The 26125-nt window shown below is 42.4% G+C and overlaps 2 protein-coding genes across 4 annotated transcripts in view; one reads left to right on the top strand and one right to left on the bottom strand.

The window, feature by feature from the left end:
• The window catches only part of LOC110533473 (glycerophosphodiester phosphodiesterase domain-containing protein 5), a 32207-nt gene extending 8748 nt beyond the window's left edge, over window positions 1-23459 (top strand). The window contains exons 3-15 of one of the 3 annotated variants that reach the window (XM_021617718.2): window positions 1632-1725; window positions 4163-4222; window positions 4588-4686; window positions 4776-4869; window positions 9133-9278; window positions 9740-9822; window positions 16691-16841; window positions 17215-17439; window positions 17925-18082; window positions 18197-18344; window positions 18914-18996; window positions 19171-19250; window positions 20401-23459. In XM_021617718.2, coding sequence (XP_021473393.2) covers window positions 1632-1725; window positions 4163-4222; window positions 4588-4686; window positions 4776-4869; window positions 9133-9278; window positions 9740-9822; window positions 16691-16841; window positions 17215-17439; window positions 17925-18082; window positions 18197-18344; window positions 18914-18996; window positions 19171-19250; window positions 20401-20477 — 1498 coding nt within the window. In that variant the 3' untranslated portion in view covers window positions 20478-23459. Of the gene's footprint in view, window positions 1-1631; window positions 1726-4162; window positions 4223-4587; window positions 4687-4775; window positions 4870-9132; window positions 9279-9739; window positions 9823-16690; window positions 16842-17214; window positions 17440-17924; window positions 18345-18913; window positions 18997-19170; window positions 19251-20400 lie in introns of all 3 variants that reach the window. The other 2 variants (XM_021617717.2, XM_036989871.1) reach the window with 2 other exon arrangements.
• A 137-nt stretch (window positions 23460-23596) lies between these two features.
• The window catches only part of LOC110534865 (unconventional myosin-VIIa), a 70301-nt gene continuing 67772 nt past the window's right edge, over window positions 23597-26125 (bottom strand). Inside the window, exon 50 of the mRNA XM_036989866.1 lies at window positions 23597-25233. Coding sequence (XP_036845761.1) covers window positions 25141-25233 — 93 coding nt within the window. The 3' untranslated portion in view covers window positions 23597-25140. The remainder of the gene's footprint in view (window positions 25234-26125) is intronic.

The raw sequence follows: 26125 nt of genomic DNA, 5'->3' as shown, positions 1-26125 counted from the left end.
TTACTATCTTGTCTCATCGCTACAACTACAAAGTGAATGACCTGCAGAGAGCTGGGACCAAAGTAACAAAGCCTACCATCAGTAACACACTATGCCGCCAGGGACTAAAATCCTGCAGTGCCAGACGTGTCCCCCTGCTTAAGCCAGTACATGTCCGGGCCCGTTTGAAGTTTGCTAGAGAGCATTTGGATGATCCAGAAGAAGATTGGGAGAATGTCATATGGTCAGGTGAAACCAAAATATAACTTTTTGGTAAAAACCAAAAAGAATGCTGAGTTGCATCCAAAGAACACCATACCTACTGTGAAGCATGGGGGTGGAAACATCATGCTTTGGGGCTGTTTTTCTGCAAAGGGACCAGGATGACTGATCCGTGTAAAGGAAAGAATGAATGGGGCCATGTATCGTGAGATTTTGATTGAAAACCTCCTTCCATCAGCAAGGGCATTGGAGATGAAACGTGGCTGGGTCTTTCAGCATGATCCCAAACACACCGCCCGGGCAACGAAGGAGTGGCTTCGTAAGAAGCATTTAAGGTCCTGGAGTGGCCTAGCCAGTCTCCAGATCTCAACTCCATAGAAAATCTTTGGAGGGAGTTGAAAGTCCGTGTTGCCCAGCAACAGCCCCAAAACATCACTGCTCTAGAGGAGATCTGCATGGAGGAATGGGCCAAAATACCAGCAACAGTGTGTGAAAACCTTGTGAAGACTTACAGAAAACGTTTGACCTCTGTCATTGCCAACAAAGGGTATATAACAAAGTATTGAGATAAACTTTTGTTATTGACCAAATACTTATTTTCCACCATAATTTGCAAAACAAATTCATTAAAAATCCTACAATGTGATTTTCAGGATTTTATTTTCTCATTTTGTCTGTCATAGTTGAAGTGTACCTATTATGAAAATTACAGGCCTCTCTCATCTTTTTAAGTGGGAGAACTTGCACAATTGGTGGCTGACTAAATACTTTTTTGCCCCACTGTATGTAAATGATATATTTCTTTATTTAATTTTCAATAAATGTGCAAACATTTCTAAAAATATGTTTTCACTTTGTCATTATGGGGTATTGTGTGTGTGTGTTTTTAGATGGGTGAAAACAATTATGTTTAATCCATTTAGAATTCAGGCTGTAACACAACAAAATGTGGAATAAGTCAAGGGGTATGAATATTTTCTGAAGGCACAGTACAGGTGTATGCATAAGCTCTAATATGTGTATAAGTGATTTACATTCAACGTCTTAAATGCTTTAAATTAATCATCACCTTAGAAAGCGCTGTCAATTTTGTTATTTGGCTTTGAAACAACATCAATTGTGTTGTTTGGAACAACATCCACGAGGACCATGTTTTCCAGTTTCAACCTGTTGTTGAACTTCATTCTTCAAATTCATCATCTCAGCGAGGTCAAAAAATGTAGCCTAACAGTGAATTTAAAAACATGATACTGTTGATAAGTGTTTAATGATGATGATTTTTGATTACATTTGCATTGATGTCAGAGTGTTTAGAGGGACAATTGAGCCCTGAGTACCCCACACACACACACATCCCCATTCTCATCGCCATCCTTGCTCTCGCTCTCTCGCTCGCTCGCTTCCTTCCGATTTTCTTTCTCTTTCTCCAGGTTTAACTTTGGGAACCTGGGTTTCTGGTTCCCCTGGTCTGTGGTGTTGCTGGTCATCGCTGCCGCCTTCTTCAGCTACATCACTCTGCTGCTGGTGAGGGGTGTGTGTTTGTTTGTGGGGCTCCACAAGGGGGGTTGGAGGGCAAGCATAAATCAGTCACAGATCAATCTGGGGATCCCCCCAGGAATATACTGTACTATACTGAACCAGAGCTATACTGTACTGTACCAGGGATATACTGTATTGAACCAGAGCTATACTGTACTGTACCAGGGATATACTGTATTGAACCAGAGCTATACTGTACTGTACCAGGGATATACTGTATTGAACCAGAGCTATACTGTACTGTACCAGGGATATACTGTATTGAACCAGAGCTATACTGTACTGTACCAGGGATATACTGTATTGAACCAGAGCTATACTGTACTGTACCAGGGATATACTGTATTGAACCAGAGCTATACTGTACTGTACCAGGGATATACTGTATTGAACCAGAGCTATACTGTACTGTACCAGGGATATACTGTATTGAACCAGAGCTATACTGTACTGTACCAGGGATATACTGTATTGAACCAGAGCTATACATCAAATACAATTGTATTTGTCACGTACTGAATATAACAGGTGTAGTAGACCTTACAGTGAAATGCTTACTTATAAGCCCCGAACCAATAATGCACTTTTAAGAAAATACTTCAAATACCTAAAAGTAAGAGATAAAAAAAACCAAAAAACAATAGCAGGGCTACCGGTACCGGTACAGAGTCAATGTGAGGGGGCACCGGTGTCGAGGTAATTAAGGTAATATGTACATGTAGGTAGAGTTATTAAAGTGACTATGCATAGATAACAACAGAGAGTAGCAGCAGTGTAGAAGGGGGGGCAATGCAAATAGTCTGGGTATCCATTTGATTAGATGTTCAGGAGTCTTATGGCTTGGGGGGATAGAAGCTGTTTAGAAGCCTCTTGGACCTGGACTTGGCACTCCGGTACCACCTGCCATGATTGCAGAGAGAACAGTCTATGACTAGGGTGGCTGGAGTCTTTGACAATTTTTTTTGTCTCTGACACCGCCTGGTATAGAGGTCCGGATGGCAGGAAGATTGGCCCCGGTGATGTACTGGGCCGTACTCACTACCCTCTGCAGTGCCTTGCAGTCGGAGGCCGAGCAGTTGCCATACTAGGCAGTGGTGCAGCTGTAGAACCTTTTGAGGATCTGAGGACCCATGCCAAATCTTTTCAGTCTCCTGAGGGGGAATAGGTTTTGTTGTGCCCTCTTCACGACTGTCTTGGTGTGCTTGGACCATGTTAGTTTGTTGGTGATGTGGACGGAAAGGAACTTGAAGCTCTCAACCTGCTCCACTACAGTCCCGTCTATGAGAATGGGGGTGTGCTCGGTCCTCCTTTTCCTGTAGTCCACAATCATTTCCTTTGTCTTGATCACATTGATGGAGAGGTTGTTGTCCTTGCACCACATGGTCAGGTCTCTGACCTCCTCCCTATAGGCTGTCTCATCATTGTCGCTGATCATGCTTACCACTGTTGTGTCATTGGCCAACTTAATGATGGCGTTTGAGTCGTGCCTGGCCATGCAGTCATTAGTGAGTAGGGAGTACAGGAGGGGACTGAGCACGCACACCTGAGGGGCCTCCATGTTGAGGGTCAGCGTGGCGATTGTGTTGTTACCTACACTTACCACCTGGGGTCTGCCCGTGATCCTGGGGTCGGTCCAGGATCCAGTTGCAGAGGGAGGTTATTAGTCCCAGAGTCCTTAGTGATGAGAACTGTACTGTATACTGTACTGTACCACGAATATACTATAGTGTACTGAGCCAGAGCTGTACTGTTCCAGGAAAATACTGTACTATACTGAACCATAGCTGTACTTTACCAGGGCTTTACTGTACTGTACTGAACCAGAGTTATATTGTACTCTACCATGAATATACTGTACTATACTGTACTAGGAATATACTGTACTGTACCAGGGCTATACTGTACTGAACCAGAGCTGTACTGTACTAGGAATATACTGTACTGAACCAGAGCTTTACTGTACTGAAACAGAGCTGTACTGTACCAGGAATATACTGTACTGAACCAGAGCTATACTGTACTGTACCAGGAATGTACTGTACTGAACCAGAGCTGTACTGTACCAGGGATATACTGTACTGAACCAGAGCTATACTGTACTGTACCAGGGATATACTGTATTGAACCAGAGCTATACTGTACTGTACCAGGGATATACTGTATGGAACCAGAGCTTTACTGTACCAGGAATATACTGTACCAGGGATATACTGTACTATACAGTACCAGGGCTATACTGTACTGTACCAGGGATATACTGTACTGAACCAGAGCTATACTGTACTGTACCAGGGATATACTGTATTGAACCAGAGCTTTACTGTGCCAGGAATATACTGTACCAGGGATATACTGTACTATACAGTACCAGGGTTATACTGTACTTAGCTCTCTGATGGTGTGTGTGTGTTTTAATTTGTAGCTGTTGGCTGTATGTCTGCTGTCAGAGGGACAGAAGCTGTACCTACACTGGGGCCACAAGGTAACGTCCACATGCCTTCCCCTGCCCAATTTCAACTTCCTCTGCCTTCTTCTCTATATCGGGTTTCCTATCCTCCCTGTCTCTCCTATACATCCTCTTTGCTCTTATAAGCTTTAGAATCATCCCATCCATTTTTCCATGTCTAGATGAAATTAATTACTTTAGCTAGATTAAATTGCTGACTGCCTGGTAGAAGAAAAGGCTGATGAAATGCTGAATGCTGCAGATTTATGGATAGATCCTGAAAAAATGAAGTGAAAATTAATTGTGCTCAGCTCAGTGCAATGCTCATTAGTGTGAAAAGGGTAAGGTGCCAATGGTTGTCTGTTGTCCTAACTGTACTGCTCCTCCGGATGTGTTGCCAGATTGGGGTCCTGGTGAGTCTAGCCTTCTCCATTCTTGCCATAGCAGTGCTGTCTGACCTATGTAGCAAAGAGTGGACCACTCTTCTCCTCTCTTTCCAGGTGGGGCCTCCCTTATTTCTTCTATTATGGTCATATCTCTCTTTATTTTCTCTTTACTTCACCTCCTGCAATATGTTTGTTCTTAATAGGTGACGGCACCATATTTACACGTGGGAGGAGTCTTGCTGATGACACTCCTTTCCTGGCCAATAGCCTTGCATTTCTACCACATCAATAGAAAAGGTGAGACTTGTGATTGAGTAGGTGGGGCTTGTTTGAGCAGCTGTATACATAATGTGCTAATTACAGAGTAGAATAAGGCAAATACTGACTTCGATTGTTGACTTCCGGCGCCGACAGAGATGGCCGCCTCGCTTCGCGTTCCTAGGAAACTATGCAGTATTTAGTTTTTTATGTGTTATTTCTTACAATGTTACCCCAGAAAATCTTAGGTTTTATTACATACAGTCGGGAGGAACTATTGGATATAAAAGCAACGTAAACTCACCAACATTACGACCAGGAATATGACTTTCCCGAAGCGGATCCTCTGTTTGGCCTACCACCCAGGACAATGGATTGGACCCAGCCAGCGACGGCGCCGTAGAAGGGGCAGACGGAGCGGTCTTCTGGTCAGGCTCCGTAGACGGGCACATCGCACACCGCTCCTGAGCATACTACTCGCCAATGTCCAGTCTCTTGAAAACAAGGTAGACGAAATCCGAGCAAGGGTTGCCTTCCAGAGAAACATCAGAGACTGTAACGTTCTTTGCTTCATGGAAACATGGCTCACTCGAGACACACTATCTGCGTCGGTACAACCACCTGGTTTCTTCACGCATCGCACCGACAGAAACAAGCGTCTCTCTGGTAAGAAGAAGGGCGGGTGTGTATGCCTTATGATTAACGAGACGTGGTGTGATCATAACATACAGGAACTCAAGTCCTTCTGTTCACCTGACTTAGAATTCCTCACAATCAAATGCCGACCACATTATCTACCAAGAGAATTCTCTTCAATCATAATCACAGTCATGTATATTCCCCTCCCTAAGCAGACACATCGACAGCCCTGAAATAACTTATTTTGACTCTATGTAAACTGGAAACCACATATCCTGAGGCTGCATTTATTGTAGCTGGGGATTTTAACAAGGATAATCTGAAAACTAGGCTCTCCAAATTCTATCAGCATATTGTGCTACCAGGGCTGGCAAAACCCTAGACCATTGTTATTCTAAATTCCCTGACGCATATAAGGCCCTCCCCCGCCCTCCCTTTGGAAAAGGTGACCATGACTCCATTTTGTTGCTCCCAGCCTATAGACAGAAACAAAAACAGGAAGCTCCCGCGCTCAGGTCTGTTCAACGGCGTGGAATTCAATCGGATTCCACGCTTCAAGATTGCTTCGATCACGTAGACTGGGATATGTTCCGCATTGCGACGAACAACAACATTGATGAATACGCTGATTCTGTGAGCGAGTTTATTAGCAAGTGCATTGGTGATGTCGTACCCACAGCGTCTATTAAAATATTCCCCAACCAGAAAATGTGGATTGATGGCAGCAGTCGTGCAAAAGTGAAAGCTCGAACCACTGCTTTTAATAAGGGCAAGGTGACCGGAAACATGACCGAATACAAATAGTGTAGCTATTCCCTCCGTAAGGCAATCAAACAAGCTAAGCGTCAGTATAGAGACAAAGTGGAGTCGCAATTCAACGGCTCAGACACAAAGAGGTATGTGGCAGGGTCTACAGTCAATCACGGACTACAAAAGAAAAACCAGCCCCGTCGCGGACCACGATGTCTTACTCCCAGACAGACTAAACAACTTTTGCTCGCTTTGAGGACAATACAGTGCCACTGACACGGCCCGCTACCAAAACCTGTGGGCTCTCCTTCACTGTAGCCAACGTGAGTAAAACATTTAAATGTGTTAACCCTCGCAAGGCTGCAGGCCCAGATGGCATCCCCGGCCGCGTCCTCAGAGCATGCGCAGACCAGCTGGCTGGTGTGTTTACAGACATATTCAATCAATCCTTATCCCAGTCTGCTGTTCCCACATGCTTCAAGAGGGCCACCATTGTTCCTGTTCCCAAGAAAGCTAAGGTAACTTAGCTAAATGACTACCGCCCTGTAGCACTCACTTCCGTCATCATGAAGTGCTTTGAGAGACTAGTCAAGGACCTTATCACCTCCACCCTACCTGACACCCTAGACCCTCTCCAATTTGCTTACCGCCCTAATAGGACCACAGACGACGCCATTACACTGCACACTGCCCTAACCCATCTGGACAAGAGGAATACCTATGTAAGAATGCTGTTCATCGATTACAGCTCAGCATTTTACACCATAGTAACCTCAAAACTCGTCATTAAGCTCGAGACCCTGGGTCTCGACCCCGCCCTGTACAACTGGGTCCTGGACTTCCTGACGGGCCGCCCCCAGGTGGTGAGGGTAGTTAACAACATCTCCACCCCGCTGATCCTCAACACTGGGGCCCCACAAGGGTGCGTTCTCAGTCCTCTCCTGTACTCCCTGTTCACTACGACTGGGTGGCCATGCACGCCTCCAACTCAATCATCAAGTTTGCAGACGACACAACAGTGGTAGGCTTGATTACCAACAACGACGAGACGGCCTACAGGGAGGAGGTGAGGGCCCTCGGAGTGTGGTGTCAGGAAAATAACCTCACACTTAATGTCAACAAAACAAAGGAGATGATCGTGAACTTCAGGAAACATCAGAGGTAGCAACCCTCTATCTACATTGACGGGACAGTAGTGGAGAGGGTGGAAAGTTTTAAGTTCCTCGGCGTACACATCACGGACAAACTGAAATGGTCCACCCACACAGACAGCGTGGTGAATAAGTGCAGCAGCGCCTCTTCAACCTCAGGAGGCTGAAGAAATTTGGCTCGTCACCACCAAAAACACTCACAAACTTTTACAGATGCACAATCGAGAGCATCCTGTCGGGCTGTATCACCGCCTGGTACGGCAACTGCGCAGCCCATAACCATAAGGCTCTCCAGAGGGTCGTGAGGTCTGCACAACACATCACCGGGTGCAAACTACCTGCCCTCCAGGACACCTACACCACCCGATGTCACAGGAAGGCCAAAAAGATCATCAAGGACAACAACCACCCGAGCCACTGCCTGTTCACCCCGCTATCATCCAGAAGGCGAGGTCAGTACAGGTGCATCAAAGCTGGGACCGAGAGACTGAAGAACAGCTTCTATCTCAAGACCATCAGACTGTTAAACAGCCATCACTAACATTGAGTGGCTACTGCCAACATACTGACTCAACTCTAGCCACTTTAATAATGGAAGAATTTATGTAATCAATTTATCACTAGCCACTTTATATAATGCTTACATACCCTACATTTCTCATCTCATATGTATATACTGTACGCTATCCCATCTACCGCATCTTGCCATCTTGATGTAATGTATCACTAGCCACTTTAAACAATGCCACTTTATATAATGTTTTTATACCCTACATTAATCATCTCAAATGTATATACTGTACTCTATACCATCTACTGCATCTTGCCTATGCCGTTCGGGCATCACTCATTCATATATTTTTATGTACATATTCGTATTCATTCCTTTACACTTAAGGTATTTGTTGTGAAATTGTTAGGTTATATTACTTGTTAGATATTACTGCATGGTTGGAACTAGAAGCACAAGCATTTCGCTACACTCGCATTAACATCCGCTAACCATGTGTATGTGACAAATAAATTTGATTTGATTCAAAACTAGGGCAAGGAAGGAAACTTCAGAGGTTTTTTATTTCAACAGTGAACATCTCTGATGTGTGAAACTTTAGGGAGGTTTTCTATCTCAACAGTGAACATCTCTGATGTGTGAAACTTTAGGGAGGTTTTCTATCTCAACAGTGAACATCTCTGATGTGTGAAACTTTAGGGAGGTTTTCTATCACAACAGTGAACATCTCTGATGTGTGAAACTTTAGGGAGGTTTTCTATCTCAACAGTGAACATCTCTGATGTGTGAAACTTTAGGGAGGTTTTCTATCTCAACAGTGAACATCTCTGATGTGTGAAACTTTAGGGAGGTTTTCTATCTCAACAGTGAACATCTCTGATGTGTGAAACTTTAGGGAGGTTTTCTATCTCAACAGTGAACATCTCTGATGTGTGAAACTTTAGGGAGGTTTTCTATCTCAACAGTGAACATCTCTGATGTGTGAAACTTTAGGGAGGTTTTCTATCTCAACAGTGAACATCTCTGATGTGTGAAACTTTAGGGAGGTTTTCTATCTCAACAGTGATGTCTGCATATAATAAAGAATACATCTGTAGATATTCATGTTTTGTTCTGTTTAAATATAATTATTTGTTTTACTTATCATTTTTATTCTTTCTTTAGTCTTGAGGAAATTCCCATCAGATTCCACATATCAACCACAAATTAATAACTGTATCCCTTTGTAAACAGTGTGTCTGTGTGTTCTAGTTGGGCAGGCGCTCATCATGGGGCTGTACCTGGCGGTGCTGTGTGCCCTCTACCTGGTGCCCCTGGGCATGTACTCGCCCTGTCTTAAAGAGGAGGGCACTCTGGGCCTTGCACCAGCCCTCATCGGGCACAGAGGGGCACCCATGGTGGGTAGGCCTCATCAGCAACGCCATTAATGCCAAACCATTCTTACCCATAGCTAAAAACCTATTTTCATCAACACTAACCCATTCTCATCAACACTAACCCATTCTCATCAACTCTTTTCAATACTAACTGCCTGCAGGTAGCCTAGTGGTTGGAGCGTTGGGCCAGTAACTGAAAGGTTGCTAGTTTGAAAATCCAAGTGACGAGGTGAAAAATGTGCCGATTTTCACTTGAGCAAGGCCAGACTACTAAGGCTAACCCTGTAAACAACACGTGATGTAGTAGTAGAGGAAGTGTGGTAGTTTGATCATTTATTACCATTGTCAGTATAAGTCAAAACTTTTGGGCTATGTTATTAGCTGAACTGATGTTTGTGCCTGGTATTTATTATATGTGTCAGTAGTACCTCTGTTTAGGGTAACCATATGTTCAAATCATTTGTATGTGTGTTATACCCCAGCTTGCGCCAGAGAACACTCTCATGTCCTTCGAGAAGGCGGTGGAGGCTGGAGGGCAAGGTCTAGAGACTGATGTCACCATCAGGTCAGTCAGTGGTGGTTGTCCACCCTCCTCACACCTTAATGCTCCGTTTCCATCTAGTTCGGGGATAATCAACTACATTCAGCCGCAGGCCGGTTAGTTTTTTTTCTTGAGTGGATAGTTGTCACTAGCCTACACACAATACCCCATAATGTCAAAGTGGAATTATGTTAGACATGTTTACCTATTAACTAAAAATGAAAAGCATAAATGTCTTGAGTCAATAAGTATTCAACCCTTTTGTAATGGCAAGCTTAAATAGGTTCAAAAAATTTGCTTAACGAGTCACATTATAAGTTGAATGGACTCACTCTGTATGCAACAATGAATCACCATGAGGCCAATTGCAACTTTAAAACAGTTAGTTTAATGGTTGTGATAGGAGAGAACTGAAGATGGATGAACAACATTTTGTAGTTACTCCACGAAACTAACCTAAATGATAGAGTGAAAAGGTGGAAGTACATAATACATGTACATAATGTACATAATGTACATACATAATACAAATATTCAAAAATATGCATCCTGTTTGTAATAAGGCACTAAAGTAATACTGTAAAAAAAAAATGTAAAGAAATTATTTTCATGTCCTGAATACAAAGCGTTATGTTTGGGGCAAATCCAACAGAACACATCCCTGATGTGAGTGAAAATCCACTCTTCATATGTTCAAGCATGGTGGTGGCTGCATCATGTTATGGGTATGCTTGTCATTGGCAAGGGCTAGGGAGTCTTTTTGGATGAAAAGAAAAGGAATAGGGATAAGCACAGGCAAAGTCCTAGAGGAAATCTTGGTACATTCTGCTTTTCCAACAGACACTGGGAGACATTCACCTTTCAGTAGGACAAAAATCTAAAACACAAGGCCAAATATACACTGAAGTTGCTTACCATGAAGACAGTTTTGACTTAAATTGGCTTGAAAATCTATGGCAAGACCTAAAAATGTCTGTCTAGCAATGATCAATGGGGTTGAATACTTATGTAATCAATATATATTATTTTATTTTTCATAATTTTTTTTATAAATGTTAGAATGTTTCTTCTACTTTGACATTAGAGTATTTTCCGTAGATAATTGAGAAAAAAATGACAATTTTAAATACATTTTAATCCCACCTTGTAACACAACAAAATGTGGAAAAAGTTGAGAGATGAGAATCCTTTCTGAAGCCGCTGTAATTACAAATAATTGACCACAAGAAGCTCAAACAGATATAATATTTGAATAAAACAACCATTTCAAACCTTGCTTACATTTGTGTACAGTCACATATATTCTATTATGCATGGGAATACTTTGGATCAGATTTCCTAAATTAAAATCACTTGGAGCCAAGTTACTGGTGGTTTTACAGTATTTTACATCCAAAGAATAAGTGTACAAAACATAAAGAACACTTTCCTAATATTGAGTTGCCTTTTGCCCACAGAACAGCCTCAATTTGTCAGGGTCTACAAGGCGTTGAAAGCTTTCCACAGGGATGCTGGCCCATGTTGACTCCAATACTTCCCACGCTTGTGTTGGCTGGATGTCCTTTGGGTGGTGGACCATTGTTGATAAACACGGGAAACTGTTGAGCGTGAAAAACCCAGCAACTTTGCAGTTCTTGACACATACCGGTGCGCCTGGCACCTAGTACCATACCCCATTCAAAGACACTTAAATCTTCACTCACTGAATGGCACACATACAGTACAGAATCCATGTCTCAAGGCTTAAAAATCCTTATTTAACCGGTCTCCTCACCTTCATTTACACTGACTGAAGTGGATTTAACAAGTGACATCAATAAGGGGTCATAGCTTTCACCTGGATTCACCTGGTCAGTCTGTCATGGAAAGAGCAGGTGTTCTTAATGTTTTGTTCACTCAGTGTGTTTATGTGTTCAAAAGTTTGTGGTCACTTAGAAATGTCCTTGTTTATGAAAGAAAATACTTTTTTTTTGTCCATTACAATAACATCAAATTGATCAGACACACAGTGTAGACATTGTTAATGCTGTAAATGACTATTGTAGCTGGAAAAGGCAGATTTTTTATGGAATATCTACAAAGGCGTACAGAGGCCCATTATCAGCAACCATCACTCCTGTGTTAGCGAATCCAAGTTGATAATTTTAAAAGGCTAATTGATCATTAGAAAACCCTTTTGCAATTACAGTTGAAGTCGAAAGTTTACATACACCTTCGCCAAATACATTTAAATTCAGTTCTTCACAATTCCTGACATTTAATCCTAGTAAAAATGACCTGTCTTAGGTCAGTTAGGATCACCATTTTATTTTAAGAATGTGAAATTTCAGAATAATAGGAGAGAATTATTTATTTCAGCTTTTATTTCTTTCATCACATTCCCAGTGTGACAGAAGTTTACATACACTCAATTAGTATTTGGTAGCATTGCCTTTTTAAATTGTTTAACTTGGGTCAAACGTTTCGGGTAGCCTTCCACAAGCTCCACACAATAAGTTGGGTGAATTTTGCCCCGTTCCTCCTGACAGAGCTGGTGTAACTGAGTCAGGTTTGTAGGCATCCTTGCTCGCACACGCTTTTTCAGTTCTGCCCACAAATTTTCTATTTGTGGGCAGCATCTGGAGGAAGCATCTGGTCCTTTGTTGTTGTTGTTCTAGGATTGATTTGCACTTTTCGCACCAAAGTACATTCATCTCTAGGAGACAGAACGCATCTCCTTCCTGTGGTATGACGGCTGTGTGGTCCCATGGTGTTTATACATGCGTACTATTGTTTGTACAGATGAACGTGGTACCTTCAGGGATTTAGAAATTTGCCCAAGGATGAACCAGACTTGTGGAGGTCTACACATTTTTTTTTTGAGGTCTTGGCTGATTTCTTTTGATTTTCCCATGATGTCAAGCAAAGAGGCACTGAGTTTGAAGGTAGGCCTTGAAATGCATCCACAGGTACACCTCCAATTGACTCAAATTATGTCAATTAGCCTATCAGAATCTTCTAAAGCCATGGCATAATTTTCTGGAATTTTTTTCCAAGCTGTTTAAAGGGACAGTCATCTTAGTGTATGTTAACTTCTGACCCACTGGAATTGTGATACAGTGAAATAATCTGTCTGTAAACAATTGTTGGAAAAATGACTTGTCATGCAAAGTACATGTCCTAACCGACTTGCAAAAACTATAGTTTGTTATCAAAAAATGTGTGAAGTGGTTGAAAAACGAGTTATAATGACTCCAACCTAAGTGTATGTAAACTTCCGACTTCAACTGTATGTTAGCACAGCTGAAAACTGTTGTTCTGATTAAAGAAGCAATAAAAAAAGCTGGCCTTGTTGAGACTAGTTGAATATCTGGAGCATCAGCATTTGTGGGTTAGATTACAAGCTCAAAATGGCCAGAAACAAAGTACTTTCTTCTGAAACCCGTCAGTCTCTTCTTGTTCTGAGAAATTAACGTTATTCCATGCGAGAAATTGCAAAGAAACTGAAGATCTCGTACAATGTTGTATACTACTCCCTTCGCAGAACAGCGCAAACTGGTCCTAACCAGAATAGAAAGAGGAGAGCAAGAGGACAAGTGCATTAGTGTCTAGTTTGAGAAACAGATGCCTCACAAGTCCTCAACTGGCAGCTTCATTAAATAGTACCCGCAAAACACCAGTCTCAACGTCAACAGTGAAGAGGTGACTCCGGGATGCTGGCCTTCTAGGCAGAGTTGCAAAGAATAATACATATCTCAGACTGGTCAATAAAAATAAAATATTAAGATGAGCAAAAGAACACACACTGGACAGAGGAACTCTGCCTAGAAGGGCAGCATCCCGGAGTCGCCTCTTCACTGTTGAAGTTGAGACTGGTGATGTTGACGTTGAGACTGACGTCCAACCCTTTACTCAGTACTTTGTTGAAGCACCTTTGGCACCTTTGTGACGCAACAAGCTTGCCACACCTGTATTTGTGGAGTTTCTCCCATTCTTCTCTACAGATCCTCTCAAGCTGTGTCAGGTTGGATGGGGACCTTTGCTGCACAGCTATTTTCAGGTCTCTCCAGAGCTGTTAGATCGGGTTCAAGTCTGTGTTCTGGCTGGGCCACTCAAGGACATTCGGAGACTTTTAAAAATGTAAATGGAACCTTTATTTAACTAGGCAAGTCAGTTAAGAACAAATTCTTATTTACAATGACAGCCTACCCTGGCCAAACCCATACGTCGCTGGGCCAATTGTGCGCAGCCCTATGGGACTCCAAATCATGTCCTGGTGTGATATAGCCTAGATTCGAACCTGGGACTGTAGTGACACCTCTTGCACTGAGATGCAGTGCAGTACTCTAGGAAGAGTCTTGGTGGTTCCAAACGACTTCCATTTAAGAATGATGGAGGCCACTGTGTTCTTGGGGACCTTCAATGCTGCAGAAATGTTGTACCCTTCCCCAGATCTGTGCCTCGACACAATCCTGTCTCAGAGCGCTACGAACAATTCCTTCGACCTCATGGCTTGGATTTTGCTCTGACATGCATTGTCAATTATGGGACCTTATATAGACAGGTGTGTGCCTTTCCAAATCATGTCCAATCAATTTAATTTACCACAGGTGGACTCCAATCAAGTTGTAGAAACATCTCAAGGATGATCAATGGAAACAGGATGCAGCCTCCTGGCCGTGTTGCTGCTCCAGTTTCAACTGTTCTGCCTTATTATTATTGGACCATGCTGGTCATTTATGAACATTTGAACATCTTGGCCATGTTCTGTTATAATCTCCACCCGGCACAGCCAGAAGAGGACTGGCCACCCCACATAGCCTGGTTCCTCTCTAGGTTTCTTCCTAGGTTTTGGCCTTTCTAGGGAGTTTTTCCTAGCCACCGTGCTTCTACACCTGCATTGCTTGCTGTTTGGGGTTTTAGGCTGGGTTTCTGTACAGCACTTTGAGATATCAGCTGATGTACGAAGAGCTATATAAATAAATTGGATTTGATCTGATCTCAATTGCGAGTGTAATAGCTAAGGGTCTGATACGTATATAAATAAGCTATTTCTGTTTTTTTTATATATACATTTGTTAACAGTTCTAAAATCCTGCTGTTTTTGCTTTGTCATTATGGGGTATTGTGTGTAGATTGCTGAGGGATTTTTTATTTATTTAATCCATTTTAGAATAAGGCTGTAACGTAACAAATTGTGGGAAAAGTCAAGGGGTCACAGTATATAAACTCAACAAAAAAAAGAAACGTCCTCTCAATATCAACTGGTCTTATTTTTAATCAAACTTAACATGTGTAAATACTTGTATGAACACAAGTTCCACAGACATGTTAACAACAGAAATGGAAGAATATGTCCCTGAACAAAGGGGGGTGGGGGTCAAAATCAAAAGTAACAGTCTGGTGTAGCCACCAGCTGCATTAAAAGTACTGCAGTGCATCTCCTCCTCATGGACTGCACCAGATTTGCCAGTTCTTGCTGTGAGATGCAACCCCACTCTCCACCAAGGCACCTGCAAGTTCCCGGACATTTCTGGGGGGGATTGGCCCTAGCCCTCACCCTCCGATCCAACAGGTCCCAGATGTGCTCAATGGGATTGAGATCCGGGCTCTTCGCTGGCAATGGCAGAACACTGACATTCCTGTCTTGCAGGAAACACGCACAGAACGAGCAGTATGGCTGGTGGCATTGTGATGCTGGAGGGTCATGTCAGGATGAGCCTACAGGAAGGGTACCACATGAGGGAGGAGGATGTCTTCCCTGTAACGCACAGCGTTGAGATTGCCTGCAATGACAACAAGCTCAGTCCGATCATGCTGTAACACACCGCCCCAGACCATGACGGCCCCTCCATCTCTAAATTGATCCTGTTCCAGAGTACAGGCCTCGGTGTAAAGCTCATTCCTTCGACGATAAACACGAATCTGACCATCATCCCTGGTGAGACAAAACCGCGACTCGTCAGTGAAGAGCACTTTTTGCCAGTACTGTCTAGTCCAGCGATGGTGGGTTTGTGCCCATAGGCGATGTGGTTGCCGGTGATGTCTGGTGAGGACCTGCCTACAAACAGGCCTACAAACCCCCAGTCCAGCCTCTCTCAGCCTATTTCGGACAGTCTGAGCACTGATGGAGGGATTGTGCGTTCCTGGTGTAACTCGGGCAGTTGTTGTTGCCCTCCTGTACCTGTCCCGCAGGTGTGATGTTCGGATGTACCGATCTTGTGCAGGTGTTGTTACACGTGGTCTGCCACTGCGAGGATGATCAGCTGTCCATCCTGTCTCCATGTAGCGCTGTCTTAGGCATCTCACAGTTCGGACATTGCAATTTATTGCCCTGGCCACATATGCAGTCCTCATGCCTCCTTGCAGCATGCCTAAGGCACATTCACGCAGATGAGCATGGACCCTGGGCATCTTTCTTTTGGTGTTTTTCAGAGTCAGTAGAAAGGCCTCTTTAGTGTTCTAAGTTTTCATAACTGACCTTAATTGCCTACCGTCTGTAAGCTGTCTTAATGACCGTTCCATTAATTGTTCATGGTTCATTGAACAAGCATGTGAAACCGTGTTTAAACCCTTTACAATGAAGATCTGTGAAGTGATTTGGATTTGTTACGAATTATCTTTGAAAGACCGTGCCCTGAAAAAGGGACTTATCTTTTTTTTGCTGAGCTCGTATCATAAGTAAAACATTGTCATTGGGTTCTTTCCCATGCTAGTCCTGGGCATTTGTATTTGTATTGGACTTTGACATACATACCTGAATGAATAAATAAATAAATGAAGTACCTGGCTCTCTTTGAGTTTTACAGTCATCTTAATGCACTTCCGCCAACTCCTTAACCTTCAATTCCTTAACCGCCAACTCCTTAACTGTCAACTCTGTAACTGCCAAAGCCTTCTCTCGTTGCCATAGCTATGACGGGGTGCCCTTCCTGATGCACGACCACACCCTGAGGAGGACCACCAACGTGCAGGAGGTGTTCCCCAACCGGACGGACGCCCCTGCGGCCATGTTCACCTGGGGAGAGCTGGAGACCCTCAACGCCGGGGCCTGGTTCCTCCATGTGAGTCACCAACTGCCACCGCACCGCACCTCAGGAAAACTCAGGGGGTGCTATAGAGACACTGAAATTACGCCTGGTCTTGAACAGATTTTTTAATAAAGATCATGATCATTTAGCTTCATGGACATGGTATGATGGGAAACCAGGGCATGTTTGTGTCCAATGACAGTAGCTAGGACAACATAATAAGATGACGGATAGGGAAGTTATTGACATTTTGACAATACATCAACGTACTATCGATGGGAGGTTATCAATTGCACAACTCCCTGCTTTATGGAATACAATGTGATATAACATTGTCAATATGATTTACCATTCTGCCAAAGCATTCCGTATACTGACTGTCTCTCTGCCCCTGGTGGTTCTGCAGCGTGATCCGTTCAGCACGGCTTGGTCTCTGAGTACCGAGGACCGGGCGCAGGTGCAGAACCAGTCTGTTTGCACCTTCAGGGACTTTCTGGAGCTGGCTTCGCAGAGAGGCAAACAGGTTATCTTTGACCTCTACCGGCCCCCTAAGGGACACCCCTACAGGGACACCTGGATCACACGCACCCTGGAGGTCATCCAGAATGAGTCTTCCATCCAATCACACCAAGTGAGGGAGATGTTATAACATTTTAATTATTTAGCAGACACTCTTATCCAGGGCAATTCAGAGGAGCAATTAGGGTTAAATGCCTTGCTCAATGGCACATCGGCAGGTTTTTCAACTAGTCGGGTTGGGGATTTGAACCAGCGGCCTTTTGGTTACTGGCCCAACACTCTTAAGCTCTTAACTGCTAGGCTACCTGCCATCCTGATGTGTGTGCTCACTGACGTGGTGTCCATCTTCATCTTATAAATAGGAGTAGGGTTAAGCTGACCCTAGAAACTGATCTTGGGTCAGTTTTACATTTTCTCTACTAATGGTTAAGGTTAGGTTTGTGGGAGGGGAAGCTGGGATTATCTATTTTATATGTCATAGGTTCCTTTTTTTGACTTGGGAATGAAGCTGTTTATGGGATATTTTGATTACATTGTAAATACAAAATGTTGTAATGCTGAGGTTAGTGTTTAGAGTTAATGGTGTGTGTGTGTCAGGTTTTGTGGCTGCCCTCAGACCTGCGGAGCCTGGTCCAGCAGCTGGACCCTGACCTCCAGCATACCTCAGCGTCCCGGGCTCCAGTTGAGGAGCTCCAGCAGAATCACATTGTCCAACTCAACCTGCACTATAGCTCCATGTCCACAGAGATGATAATGTGTGTGTGTGTGGTAGTGTGTGTGTCTTTGCATGAAATAGTGTGTGTATGTGTGCACATATTAACTGGCTGTAGGTGTGTCAATTGTGTGTGTGGGTTGTATTCCTCCCTCAGTGAGTATGCAGCAGCCAACATCAGCACCAACCTGTATGTGATCAGCCAGTCGTGGCTCTACTCTCTGGCCTGGTGCACTGGGGCTCAGTCTGTCACCACCAATGCTCTACAGTTCCTCAACAAGCTCAGTAGACCCCTCTTCCTTATGGTGAGAACAACCTCACCAGACCCCTCTTCCTTATGGTGAGAACAACCTCACCAGACCCCTCTTCCTTATGGTGAGAACAACCTCACCAGACCCCTCTTCCTTATGGTGAGAACAACCTCACCAGACCCCTCTTCCTTATGGTGAGAACAACCTCACCAGACCCCTCTTCCTTATGGTGAGAACAACCTCACCAGACCCCTCTTCCTTATGGTGAGAACAACCTCACCAGACCCCTCTTCCTTATGGTGAGAACAACAACCTAGGACATATAGTACTGCATCGCAATAATATTTCCTTCCTCTGGAAGTATTGCACTTGTTCTCTACTCTCCACAAATGTAAAAGCATTGGCTTGATGTAAGCATGAGCTACAGGGAGTTTCCACCATACTGGTATTTATTTTCCCAGTCATTTTCTTTTAAATCTATGAAGGGAAGTGAACAAGTGCACGCTTTGGGAGAAATAAACAATTTATTGTGACACCGGGCCCAAATGCAGCCTTACTGAAATTGATTGGATTGGTGAAAGGAATACTCCTAGACACAATGGTTGTCTGTCTTTCTCTTTCAGACTCCAGATGAGTACAATCTGATGTGGGTCCTCACCGACGTGGTGTCCATCACCATCATCATCATCATCTTCATCTTCCACTGGTGAGTGAGCCCACTAGAGTGCGAAGGTCGACTTAAGGTGTATTTTTATATGTCTACGTACAAAACGTAGATTGATTATGTGTCAAATTGAAGCTTCGGATGAACGTCAGTCTGTTTTGTATTGAATGGTGATGTCACTTCCTGTGGTGATGACTGTAACTGTGTTGATGACAGGTGGCGAGAACAAAGCCTGGCTTTCTGTTCGGGCAGCAAACCCACACTAGAACATGGCACCTACATCAAGTTCAGGACAGGTGAGTTAGAAGTTGTCTCTAGGAGTCACCCTGTTTCTTTCCCATGGCCAGCTTTGATAACATGATACACACACGCACATACCCTATATAGGCTTAAAACAGAGACTGAGCAAGAGGACAAGTACATTAGAGTGTCTAGTTTGAGAAACGGACGACTCACAAGTCCTCAATTGGCAGATTCATTAAATAGTACCCGCAAAACACAAGTCTCAACGTCAACAGTGAAGAGGCAACTCAGGGATGCTGGTTTTCTAGGCAGAGTTGCAAAGAAAAAGCCATATCTCAGACTGGCCAATAACAATAAAAGATGAACAAAAGAACAGACAATGGACAGGGGAATTCTGCCAAGAAGGCCAGCATCCCAGAGTTGCCTCTTCACTGTTGACGCTTAGACTGGTGTTTTCCGGGTACTATTTAATGAAGCTGCCAGTTGAGGACTTGTGAGGCGTCTGTATCTCAAAACTAGACTCTAATGTACTTGTCCACTTGCTCAGTTGTGCACCGGGGCCTCCCACTCCTCTTTCTATTCTGGTTAGAGACAGTTTGCGCTGTTCTGGGAAGGGCATTGTACACAGCGTTGTGCGAGATCTTCAGTTTCTTGGCAATTTCTCACATTGAATAGCCTTCATTTCTGAGAACAAGAATAGACTGATGGGTTTCAGAAGAAAGTACGTTGTTTCTGGCCATTTGAGCCTGTAATCGAACACACAAATGCTGATGCTCTAGATACTCAACTAGTTTAAAGAAGGCTAGTTTTTTTGCTTCTTTCATCACCACAACAGTTTTCAGCTGTGCTAACATTGCAAAAGGTTTTTCTAATGATTAATTAGCCTTTTAAAATTATAAACTTGGATTAGCTAACACAACGTGTCATTGAAACACAGGAGTGATGTTTGCTGATAATGAGCCTCTGAACGCCTATGTAGATATTACATAAAAAATATGCCGTTTCCAGCTATCAGTCATTTACAACATGAACAATGTCTACGCTGTATTTCTGGTCAATTTGATGTTATTTTAATGGACAAAAAATGATTTTCTTTCAAAAACAAGGTCATTTTAAGTGACCCCAAACTTTTGAACGGTAGTGTATATCATATATATCAATGACCTTTGTCAACCTCTAAACCCTGACCTCACCCCCTGACAGATGTGTGGTCCGTCTCCAGTGTCAACATCCTGGGAGAGCCCGCTGAGCCTAACTTGGCAACCGTCTCAGAGCACTGATATCCAATCAACCAACCTCTGTGAGGCTCAGTTGAAGCAAACCACTCCTCACTCTCCTTTTCAACTTGGCAACTTCCCGGACCCCAAACGGGCAATTCACCAGAATCGACCCAACCTGGAAACCCAGGACCCTACTGGAAACCGAGAGCACAACCTGGCAACCCCCTGTAGATTTGTGTGAGAGAATGAGAGCCAAAGAGAATTAGAAATAGTTAAATGATGTGAGTGAGGCCTATCGGAGCTGATGTGTCACGTGCAGAAGGGATTTCATTGGATAGATATTAATCCTTAAGACCGGGCTGCCCAACTCTCTTCCTGGAGATTGGGTTTTAAGTTCAACCCTAACTTAACACACCTGATTCTACTAATTAGCTGCTCAACAAGACCTTAACTAGCTGAATCAGATATGCTAAAGTGGGTTTGACTGAAAACATAAAGGACAGTAGATCTCCAGGAAGAGGGTTGGGCAGCCCTGCCTTAATTAATTTAAGTCAAATGTGACTGAAGAACAGCCCAGACAACCTCAAGCACCAACCAACTCATAGTTCATACTACAGACACCATCTGGTGGTGGGAAGAGATTACTACACTGTTTAACCAGGTCCTTTGAGATGGATTACACACTCACTGAATTAATATAACAAGAAAAGTGACCGTCCGCTGTAGATATTCTCAACTTGTATTACCCTCCATTGTCCATAGGTTCCTTTCCATTTCAGCAGCCACTACAGTGTTGAGTTATGTGTACCACAAATGCTTGACCATTTTGTTAGTGTGTGGTCGATAAGATGTGTGAATATGTCCAGACCTGGGTTCAATTAGTATGTTTTTAAATACTTTAGCTGTGCTTCATTGCCCTTTCCTGGCATAAGGGAACCAATGAAGTAGACCCAAAAAGTGCATTTTGCCCATCTGGGATCTGGCACTCCAATCAAACTGTCTCAAGCTTCATTTATACCTGCAGTTTACAGGCATCCTGTGTCCTGATCTTGTCCACATTCAGATTGTGACCACATTTTCAGTCTACACATGCTATTAAAATGTATCTTATGTGTCCTCATTGTGACCAGATTTCCTGGTCATTCCCTGTAAGTCAATTATTTGACAGATATTCTTTCAGAATTGTTTATTTATTCATTTTTATTCACATATTGATGCCATAAAGCAATGGTCCCACCTGTGAATGGTTTTAGAGGGTGGGGTAATGATGATTTGTAAATTATTTCACTGTCCAGATCCGTCTACACTTGTAAGGCTGCGTTTAGACAGGAAGCCCAAATCGGATCTTTTTTTTCCACTAATTGGTGTTTTGACCAATCAGATCATTGAATTCAGAATTGGGCCGCCTATCTAAATGCAGCCTGCGTGCCCGAGGCCGTGTCTAGGCTGGACAGTTCATGCAGGTTTAGTATTCTGATCATGGAATTCCAAACGCGTCATGCGTCTACACCTAAATTGAAATGCGTCCACCATGTCCGGATTCCCTTTTCCCGCGCTATTTTCAACTGCCAGTATGCATTCTACAAACGGTGAAATAGGAATAATCTGATAACTACTGCCATCAGACGTTGTTGTGTTACCTACTGTAGCTAGCTAGCCAGCAAGCAACGCAAAATGAATTGCAAACGGATTAGCATAACTCTAGCCAAAAAAACAACGTTATAATGAAAAGGTTCCTCTCGGTCCCAAAACACAAGTTTTCTGGAGACTTGTGGGAGGAGTGCTGATGACGTTACCCATTGTATGCACTTTCAGCTGCCTGATTCGACCAGACTGAGGAGAAATCCGCCTCCTGAAGTGGTCAGCCAGATCTGAACACAATCAGACCACAAAGCGACATTTGTGCGTCTAGAGACCCATCTTTTCAATGCGATCTTCCTATTCTGATAGCAGAAGTTATGTAAGTGTCACGTGTAGACACGACCTGACTACCTCCGGAGGTCGGCAGGAACATCTGATCACAATGTATTTTGATTGTCTACACCTGTTTAAAAATGTGGACACAATCAGAATATGGAGAAGATCAGAATAAAGGACGCATGTTGGAACCAGGTATAAACAGCGCTGAAATATCACAAAGAAAAATGGGTACTATTAGAACTCCGGTTTGGATATGACATGATAATCCTTTGTTTGTGTCTGGAGATAAATTAATGTGTTTGATTGGTTGTGTTCAATGTTTATAAGTACTTATCACTTTATTGAGCATAAGGCATTGTAACGAGGTGAAGTCCATAGAACTTTGCAGCATATAATCACTGCAATGACATAAGTGACCTACAGAGAACAAGTACACTGTATTTCCATGGTCCATATCTATATATTTTATATGGTTCATATTGAGGTCATTGTTTTTAACAAATTTGTTTTCAACACAAATGAAAATCCTTCTGGCAATGATTAAAAAAAAGCTAATGTTGTACAATATTTAGTCCTTTTAGCCAAATTATAGCAGAACTCTTACATCTCTCTCTTCAGTTGATTGTGCCTCAGCTTTACTGTGCAGTGTTGTCTAATCAATGTGAAGAATACCAACTTCAGCTCTGGTAGCTGAAAGACAGTTTTTCTAGTAATGATTATGAAACCTGTTAGATTTCTTTATGACTGACAACATATTGATGAGTAACCTAGCGCCACCGCAGCTTTGTGATAAGGGGCAGCCTTTAAATCACTATACAAAGCCTTAGGAATACCTAGGAAAAAAGTATGTTTAGCCAAAGAATCACAGTATAAGATACCAGTCTGATTTGTCATCTGTGTACGACACCTGTAATGTTATCTTGGTTGTAAGATCGTTATAGAAAGAATTATCTGTTGTTTACAGTTCTGTCATTCTGTTCCAATCAGAAGAGTATTATATTAAAATGATAGTCTAAAAGTAGAGCTCAGTTGGTGGTGATAGCCATTGTATTTTGTATGAGCCCATTTCGCTATGACATCATTGTAAACTATGGGATTTCTTTTGCATAAACATTATCAGAAGTTAACTGAACTGTTTTGTTACATTTTTGTTGCTTTGAGCCGTAAAATGCACACATGTTTTCTCATTATGAAATTATGTGATAGGGAAATAGGCTCATTCATCTTTTGGGATGATGAACATTAGGCATGAAAGGAAATATTTGTAATTTCTTTATTAATACCAAAATATTTGTTGTCATGGACCAACATTTAAAAAACAGGAACAATTTGACCTAAATTAATATCCACTATACAGAACGGTGCAGAACATTAATGTCACTGAGATTACTTTTTAAGGTAGACTAAGCAATTTGACATCACCATACACAGTGGGGTGACTTCCTGTTTACAGACATCAACAATAACTTTAATATGCCAAAACTGCCACCATTAAGAGCCAATGATGTCAGTCCTGACATTTTTGTTGTTCATTTCTGTATGTAGACTATATTTTGTCTATGACGATGCCGTAACAGAGTTGACCTTTAATACTTAAAAATCCTTGATTTGATCCACAATTTTTTTTAAAGACAAGTCATATGGACCGGAGGTCTTTATTTACAGAATACATTTTCTTCAATGATTAATTCATTAGGCAAACAGCTAAATATGTGCTTGTTAGAAATATCACATTATTAAATATTGTCAACTTTCCACTAAATGTTTTTACAGTGATGTGGTATACACACTGTATGCAAAGTCCTAGAGCCAGCTAATGTCCAGAGATCAATCTGACTGTTCTCATCAAATGTACTTCAAATGAACTTCATTAATACATCAATTGTACTAATAACACTGATCGGGTATTTAAAAAAAGTATTTAGCCTGCGACAATGAGGGCCAATTTTGAATTAAACTCTAAAACAATATAATGCAATGATTACACATGATATCTATAGTATGGACAAGCCATAGTTGAATAGGTTTAGGCCCAACATTTATAAATCACATTATTGGACATTTTACGATCAAATGCTTTGCATAAAAACATTTTCTAAATAAAGTTGATTAGTTGCCATGTAAAAAGTTGCAATCGTTGGTTGTGCATTTAGGTCAAGTAAAGGCAATTGGTGATTGTTAAGACAGGACCCAAGATATATACCAACATCTGACGATAAGTCAAAACATTGTCATGGCCAAAACATAAATCAAACATTTAAATCATCACCATATCTATTGACAATGAAAAAAGAGTATTCTTGTCGTAATACTGCTATCATGCCTCCATCACTATAACCAACGATCTATATACATTTCTGTAACACAATAGTGTGTGGAGATGCATGATTTCCAATGTCTCTCAGACTTTGCTGCGAGATGTTGCATCAACGTTGTGTCTGTAGTGCTGAGATTAACAGTATCTGTACAACAGACTATTAGACCAGAGGTTCTCAAGCTCCTGTCCTTCCTACTCTCTTTCATCTACATCTTAGGGAGAATCTGTCAAGTGTGTATATGCGTGTGTGTATGTATACATTTCATTGATTGTGTGTGTGTGTTTGTGTGTGTGTGCATGCGTACGTGCACATATATGTATGTGTGCGAGTTTGTGTGTGTATGTATGCATGTAATTGATTTAGCATGTTATGGAGGAAGGGTTGTATTTATCCCTCTATGTTTTAATGAAACCGTGTGATAGATCACACAAAGCCCTCGAGGCCTACACTAATACACTCAACAGCGGGATCGATGACTTTCCAGATCACTTGATGTTGCCACGGGAACCGCGCTGTTTGGTCATGGTGGTCAGCATCTGGCTGATGTAAGAGGTCAGGAGGTCGTCCATCTTGTAGCCCTGTGGTCACACAGACAAACAAACCAGTTTAAAGGTACATTAATGCCTTTCAATATTTCATTGCAGAATATGAATCAGACGTGTTCAAATAGTAGTATTTGTTTTCTGTCAAATACTTTAGAGTGTGCTTGATTGAGCTTGCCTGGTGCAATGGAGCCAACGGAGTATTCCCAAAAGTGAAAATCTGCCCAACTGTCACTCCAAACAGGCCCTATCAAACACTCAGCATTTGAACCCAGGTCTGCTTGCATGTATTATTTAAACGTTTGACAAAGCTACAGAACCACACATGTACACCATTGAAAAGGCTTTTCTATCTGCATTCAGGCTAATTTCAGGCTAAGACCATGACTGCGACTTTTGATCACAGGACACTTGCACTCTTATCAAGTCTGGCATCACCATCATCAAATGATCTAGTCTAACTGCAGTGGGTTGCCAGAAGCACCAGTCTCCTCCATGAGCAGACACACTCCGTTGAAAGGGAATCTGTAGCCTACAAAATAAAATTAACAAATTATTCAATAAACCCTTAATATACAGTGCCTTGCGAAAGTATTCGACCCCCTTGAACTTTGCGACCTTTTGCCACATTTCAGGCTTCAAACATAAAGATATAAAACTGTCTTTTTTTGTGAAGAATCAACAACAAGTGGGACACAATCATGAAGTGGAATGACATTTATTGGATATTTCAAACTTTTTTAACAAATCAAAAACGGAAAAATTGGCCGTGCAAAATTATTCAGCCCCCTTAAGTTAATACTTTGTAGCGCCACCTTTTGCTGCGATTACAGCTGTAAGTCGCTTGGGGTATGTCTCTATCAGTTTTGCACATCGAGAGACTGAATTTTTTTCCCATTCCTCCTTGCAAAACAACTCGAGCTCAGTG

Source organism: Oncorhynchus mykiss, chromosome 10 (assembly GCF_013265735.2).
Source record: "Oncorhynchus mykiss isolate Arlee chromosome 10, USDA_OmykA_1.1, whole genome shotgun sequence".
Classification (NCBI taxonomy): Eukaryota; Metazoa; Chordata; class Actinopteri; order Salmoniformes; family Salmonidae; genus Oncorhynchus; species Oncorhynchus mykiss.
This window is presented reverse-complemented; position numbering and strand designations above follow the sequence as displayed.